At 35.0% G+C, this 7806-nt stretch overlaps 1 protein-coding gene across 1 annotated transcript; it reads right to left on the bottom strand.

Moving 5' to 3' along the window:
- Positions 1-1690: 1690 nt before the first annotated feature.
- On the bottom strand, positions 1691-7455 carry LOC100892413 (FUN14 domain-containing protein 1). The gene is made up of 5 exons (XM_030982228.1): positions 7355-7455; positions 6461-6629; positions 5724-5799; positions 4835-4963; positions 1691-3782 (listed from the first exon to the last, which is right to left on the bottom strand). Exons 1-5 carry the CDS (start codon positions 7383-7385, stop codon positions 3642-3644), a joined length of 546 nt encoding a protein of 181 aa, XP_030838088.1. The 5' UTR covers positions 7386-7455; the 3' UTR covers positions 1691-3641.
- Between the last annotated feature and the right edge of the window lie 351 nt (positions 7456-7806).

The following is a 7806-nucleotide window of genomic DNA, read 5'->3' on the forward strand; positions in this document are numbered from 1 at the left end:
GATTGTTGGAGGGGGAGGGCTGGTAGCCAAGAGTGGAAACAAAAAGGGGGAATGTACTGAGAAAAAAAGAAGAGTTCTCTGGGTGCATGGCAAGAGAGGAGTTACACGTAGTAGTGAAGATAGAAACAAAGCTTTGGATTAGAGAACATTGCCCAAGTCTACATTCTATTGTGGCTGAGAGCATCAAAATGTTTGCCAGTTCTTGAATGAACATAACATTTCTAACATAATATCGGACTGTAAAAAAATAAATACTGGTAAATAAATCTGCCTGATTCCTTAACCTCTACATGGTGTGTGTCCCCCCCCCCCCCCCCAACAACAACAAATACACTATATCGTCATTCAATAAACATATTGTTGACTTTTTATTGAATCAGCTTATCTGTATGTACATATGAAAACATGAATACATACACACACTTCTAAAGTTAACAAAAACATGATTGAATTGAATACACAGTAACAAATGCAGGCAAAGTCCAAGATTTTGTTCGAGATAGTGTCCCACAGTCAACCTGTCAATTATATGTATTTCATCATCCTACAAGGGTTTGATGGGCCAAAATATTAATTCATGCTTTCTTTGTCAGTATATTATGTTTGCATAGCCTTCTCTAGTTCCAGATGTGAAATAAATCAACAAGATAATACTTCATACTCAAAGCCCCCCCCCCCCAAAAAAAAAACAACAACAACAACACCCCAGATGCATCATGTTTTAATTACCATACCGCATACCGGTATTCAGCAAATCAATTTGAATGGTCTCATCAAAGGTAATACAAAGTTTTGGGAAATTTTGAAAATTGGGTGGATAGTGATTCTTTACAATTTTTATATATGTGGATGCCCCTGTGAATGTATTAGAAGCACTAGAAAATTTAGCCCCTTAAAAACTTCTGCTTTCGAGAAAAATTTAATATAAATATTTACCGGTGCTCCCGGGAAATTTTGATAAATTTCAAATAGCGCCTACGGCCGTACAAGGGTACATGTAGCTGCGACCATGAAAATCTCAGAATATGTAATTGTGATATATAATTTCCAAATGGGAATAGCTAATCGGTCGATCTTAGTCAAGAAACATTGTTTTATAGGTTAATTAATATCTTGACCTTGAGAGGGAGTTATACAACATAAAGAGTGTATTATTTACAATTTCATAACTTTAGACTCGATTTCAACCGCGACAATGACCACTGAATATTGTAGGATCTCATATGCTTCCAATATGTTCATTTGAACCAAATTCATGACCCCATACCAAAACTTTGTATTACCTTTAAAACTCTCCTTGTAGAAACTGTTATCAACAAAAGATGGTTTACATTCAACCATACTAGCAGTAGAGAGAGGAGGGGGGGGGGGTGGGGGTCTTCTATACAACAGATAATGGAGAAAAACCAAATCTAGTTGATACTTCAAGAGGTGACAATTCCCTTCTACAGAGTTTGAATCTGGCTTAAACTTCCATGGCGAGATCTTGTTGGTCAAGGTGAGACAAAGCCTCCTAACCCCCCCCCCCCTCCCCCCCCCCCCCCCCAATAAAAAAAAGAACACTCGTTCATGAAAAGCCATGTTACCAGTGTTGCAGGGACAGTTCATGTTTTGTTTCAATATTTCAGCAATAAGTAGAGTTATACTCCACAACTACAGCCTAAAGCTACATAAAACGTGCACACTCATGTTGTGTTTCATACATTATTCTCATCTGTATTTAACATGTTTGTACCACACAAAAATAATAAATCAAAGATTATTCAAATATTGTAAAGAAACAAATACAATAAATGATTGCACAGAATTTTTTGATGCAAAGAAACAAAACAAATTATAATGAAGGTTGTGAACACTGAATAGCTTAAATGTACAAAAAAGATGCATTCTATTGACTAATTACGTCGACTTACAGTCCTAGACCTTAACTAATATATTGGGGTTGTACGAAAATTACATACAGACATGATTTTCATGAGTAGTCCTACAAATCCTACATGTACAAAACATCAAAGGAGAAATGGCTGTAGGGAATCAATTACACAAAGTTAAAGGTAATAATTATATAGCGCTTAATATATCTACGATGTCTCTAGAAGCGCTTTACAGATATACTATTACCCTGGATTCATTACTTGCCCACACACACTGTGTGCACCATCTAAATCTTTCATACATTTTTTTCCTGACAGTTTAAGCATAACTGTTTAACATTTCAAGTACACGTACTTCAATGATCAATGTTTTCAAAGGTTAAGAAGTACCTCTAAGTAATATAAACACTGATTCTTTTTATGTTTAGCACTCAAGGAAACAATGCATCCATTATAGATTTCAGTAGGATTTCACTTCACTATATATGTACAATGGTCAAGCAAGGGGCAATAGCGGACCAGTTTATTACATTCATGTTGTACAAGCTACAAAGACACATAGGCCTGTATTCTCGAAAGTACCCTAACATGAGGCTAGGTTTAACGTAATTAAACCCTATCAAAGAGCAAAGATTTGGTCCATCGACTTATCGAGTGCCAAACATCTACCCCTCCAATCTTGTACAAATCACCATACTTCTATATTTCTAAATACAGACTTATACTTCAAGTTTAGTATTTTTTTTATTCACTGCTACTTTTCAATTTTGTATTACTTATTCTAATAATGAATAAAAATACACAAATGGAAGTACTTGCACATGACCAATTACATTGGTCTATTTCTTTTGTTATATCATTACAGTCATTTCAAAGGGTTGACACTTGGCTTTTCATACATCGGTGGCCTATTCTAAGCCAGGATTATTAACTTGGGCTACTTTCAAGAATATCGGCATACATGTATGAATATACCAATACTCATGATTAAATGGACTTCTAGAAGTTTGAGTACTGCGTACATCTCTACCAGTTCATTGTGTGCCAGGCAAAAGGGTGCAATTAGCAGGGGCGTCCCTATTATACACTAAACCATTTCACATCCCGTTCCCGACACCCTTTTAACGTGCACACAATTTAAAGCTAATAACCCACAAATTACAAATGGTAGCTATTAATCATAGTATCATCAGCAGTGGCATTTCATTTGAAAATAATCATATAATGCATATTATCTACAATTTAAAACAAAATCATATTAACATACGGTAGATTGATCTGATTTGATGGTGGGTGCAATGAGAACCTGTTTATGATGCAAGTCAGTGTACGGACAGCCTATGCTATTGCCCTGTTCACACAAGACTTTGTAAACTGCCTAAAAAAAGGGCAAAGCAAACTAAAATTACATAAATCATAGTGAGCTTCACTTCTCTGTGTATTCTAATACAGGGATAAATGAGAACCAGTATGCATAGAATAGAGGGTTTAGTAACCCAGAGTTATTTCTTTTCATCCCAACCTGTCATGCCGGTAGTAAAATGGTTCAACTTAGCCACAGATTATTTTTTTTACGGCTGTTTACTTAAACTTGTGTGAACGAGGCCTATGAAGTGCAGATTTTTCTTGTCACAGTTTGATCCACAGGATAGCCACCTAATAATCAAACACCCTGATGTTCATATTTTGAGATCCATTTCTCCACCGCATGAATCTAGGATTACAGTGTTAAAGCTCTCCTCTCCTGGAAATGGTTGCCACTTTGGATTAAAGCTGGTGACTGTCGCAAGAAAGATGGCTTGTCCATTGGAATAGTTCAATATCATTTGTTACATAGCCATCCCAAGGAGGAATCCTGCTGCGAAACCACTGGAGATCATCACATTCTTCTTGACAAAAATCTTTTCCCTGCAGAAATTAGAATAAGAGTGTGGGGGGGGGGGGGGTGTTTTAACCACTTTATATATTACATATGAACAGTAAAACCTGCATTAGCGACCACCTGTAGAGAAAGATCACCCATCTATAAAGACCACATTTTTTGTTTCCCTTGAATAGTGTTTGACATTAGTGTATTTTCCATTATATAACAGCAGTGTTCATTGGAATTTTTCACATCGAAATCAGATTTTTCATGATATCTACTACATACTACATGTATTACTACATGATCTTATACATAGTTTCATTTGGCTAACAATAATTTACTAAAAATCAGTCAATTTGAATATCTGTGAATTGTTTATTAAAGTACAAATATGAGAGGCCCTCGCAAGGTGTTTTATTGGATATTTTTTAACTTTGACTGATATGCTTCTCTAAATTTTATGAATTTATGCAATCAAGCCAACTTGATGAAGCTCTGCCATCACCTACAGAGTGACTCTGAATTACCCAAGTTCAAAGTAGTGCTTTCGAATAGTGATGTTTGAAGGGCGGTCATCAATCTTACGTGACTGATCGACATCTGTAAAAACCTGGGGCCTGTCTTATAAACAGTTGCGATTAATCACAACTTATTTCCCATTGATATCTTATTCCTTGTCTGTTTGATCTTATGTTTGATCTCAATTTTATTTTTATTATTATTATTATTTTTATATATGCATGATTTATTAAATAAAGAACAGATTTCATGATTTATAATTTGTGTGTTGATTATAAATTTTGGTTGGTAATGTTTAGTCAGACAATGGTGCGCTTAGAAACACACGTATTAAGCGCCCAATAAATGTTGTGTATTATTATTATTATTATTGATAAAGATCGCAACTATGTACGTAAGAGATAAAGAGCCGTAAATGTTTGATTGATTGGAGGACTTGCGATTGATTCAGAATTTCAGATCAATCGTAACTTTTTATAAGACGGGGCCCTGATATTATAAACACTCACTACCCTGTAGATTGGATTTCCCCTTTAAAACCTAATTTTAAAATGAAAGGTTATTCACTACTCACTTTGTTGAGTGTACTCTGAATGGCTGGATATCTCTTTTCAACCTCCTTGGCAGCGGTTTGCTGAGTTTTACTGATATCCTTTTCAAACTGCTTCCAGTTAACCTTCAGGTAACCTGTGTGATGTCCTACCTGTCACCAAGACAATAGAAAAAGATTTTGTGTACATGTCATTGTCATCTCACAAGTGTATTTATATATTTGTCTAATCTATTAAGCTTATCTGTACTAGTTTACAGGAGGGATTAGACCACACTTCAAGGTCACTGGACATGTTGTTACCTCATCAACTCAGCTCTCAATAAACATAAGAAAAAGAGCATCATGTGGGACGGACCAATGGTCACCAATTAGGCATTGTTTTCTATATAGAGGGAGCAAGTAGCTACAAGTGGGACAGTGTGGTTTTAAAGGTAGTATTTGATTTTTGGAAACACATGTTGAAAAGAATTCCAAAGGGTTTGAGGAAGTAAAGAGTAGCAATAATAGTATGGAATTCCTTTATAATTATTCATCTCATAACTCTGACATATTTTGGGCAGTACTGAGAACTGTTGCTGTTTTTGAAAACAAGAACAGCAACCTCTTTAGTAAAGATGGTATAGTCGGGTGGTTAAAACTCTTGACTAGAGAAGGTCATGGGTTTGAGCTTCGGGTACAATTCTGATTTGTTTTATTTATAGAAAACAACAAATAAATCTTAAATCGCATATTTAAAAAACATTTTCAATCTGCTTGAAAAAGATCACAAAAACAAAAATCAGAAATTATATGGGCACATTTTGTGTACTTAATATAGCATGATGGTAACATGGTAAGGGGGGGGGGGGGGTCATAGTCGAGTTGTGTCCCCCCCCCCCCCCACCAGTGCTTATTCCAAAAGGGTACTCACTAATACCAACATGAATCCACCTCCTACTGCTGTTGCTGCTGCCTTGCTGACCTTCTGAAAGAGATACCCAGCAACCCTGCCAAGAGTATGAAGTCATAAAAAGGATATTATCAAATTGAAAGTCCACCCTGACTTAAATTAATTTTCAATAAGAGAAGGAAAAAGACTGCCTCAGTCTCTTGTGGTACCCTTGATTCCATGTATAATGATTTGCATCTGTGCATTTCTGATGTGTACTGTATGTGTATATGCTCTTACTGGAATTAAATATAATTGAACTTAGACTTAACATTTTTGTAAAAATGAATTACTACGAGGCACTTTCATATCCATTGAGTTTCCTATTGACCTTAGAAATTACATGATAGCTTTGTTAAAGTTTATTGATTTGAAATCATTATTTTGCAAAATGTATACATAAATACAAATACATGTACATGTATTTGATAAAGAAATATTCTGGAGAGTCCACGATAGACATTTATGCCAAAGTTTTGAACAAGGTTGATGAACATTCAAGCAGATGCCAATCTGTAAATTCTCTTCCACCTCCTGCATCACAGTTTAATTAATTTCTTATGCAATCAATCGTAAGATTTTCTGATATTTTATGATATCTTGGATTTCAACTTCATGATTTGCTGTCTTTCAGGCTCGTAGATTGATATTCAGATCTTGAACAGATGATAAATGCTAATTTTTCTCAATCTCCTCATAGATTGAAATATATATTTTACCATCCACTTGTGCCGCCCATTGCGAGTTGAACAGGAACTGATTTTTTTGAGAGTTCTCCATCTAGTGCCCTCTCCAGCCAGTTCTTGCCAGCCTCTGCAAGCTCCAAGATTTCAAAATTGTCATCAGCATCATTAGTTGCAGCTGCATTGTCGCTGGTTGACTTTGATACTAAAACAAGAATGAAATCACAAAATAGGAAAAACAATATGAACAAGGCTGTTAAATTGAAAGTGGTGTGTTCAGCCCACGGCCATACTCAGGTTTTCTGAGAAGACTATATCTGCAGTTTTATTAAATCTTTATAGGTCTAGACCCTATTTAATAAACAAGAAAAATTTCAATGATTAAGAAACAAAAGTCACATGCCATGGCATGCAAACGGTGGTGGCAAATTACTTGCAAAAATTACTAGTTGCCGATAACAAGAATGAATATAAATATAGCAAACATTGTCTAGGGCCTACAGACTTAACACAACTAAAGCCCGGACAAACTCACTCATTTATCATTATTATTCATAATCATTATCATCTTTGCCCAAATTATCTCTGCAACTCCAGTAAAATAAACGTGCATTTACAATCTAACCATAGCCATCCCATTCCCCCCCCCCCTCCTTCTTTATTTTCCCTTTCCCCTTTAGTATCGAGAACAAACGACGCGACATTAGACTTTACAGTTAGCACTCCTGCAATGCACATGACAAAGAGTACTAACGCAGAAATCAACATCTGGGACCGACATTAAGTTTTTGTCTCACTAACTCATGAAAGATACCACACAATGAGCTATAAAGTACAGGAATATAATTTTTTATATAAACCATAGATGAAGAAAATCATAGACTTAAGAATAAATATATTACAAATAATAAAGTCCATGACTATATTCACCTGCCGTTGCCATTTTCAAGCCGATGTCCATTATCAGTGTCTAAAAAGATTGTCTTTAGACTAACTAGGCCTATTGCATAATCAATCTACCGGTAGTTGCATGCAAGCGCAATATGCCAAAGTTTGTAGACCCGTACATTTCTGACAAAAACATTTTATTTAGTTCATTTTATTAAAAAACGTCTGGTTTACTGAAAATAATAAAAGTTACAACAACAACAATAATAATAAGGATAATAATAATAACTTAATAATACATTTTTTAAAATAAGAACAGCAACAACAATAATGATATTAATAATAATATGATAATAATAAAGATTAAAATAGTAGTAATTATAACATCAATATTTCTATTAATATCGTTATACAAAGTTCCGATAATCCCTAAATCCCATAATAATAGTTGGCTATGCATTACGTTGATGAAATCTTATTCTTCATATATAGTT

The sequence above is a fragment of the Strongylocentrotus purpuratus genome, unplaced genomic scaffold (assembly GCF_000002235.5).
Source record: "Strongylocentrotus purpuratus isolate Spur 01 unplaced genomic scaffold, Spur_5.0 spur5_scaffold_12, whole genome shotgun sequence".
Lineage (NCBI taxonomy): Eukaryota > Metazoa > Echinodermata > Echinoidea > Camarodonta > Strongylocentrotidae > Strongylocentrotus > Strongylocentrotus purpuratus.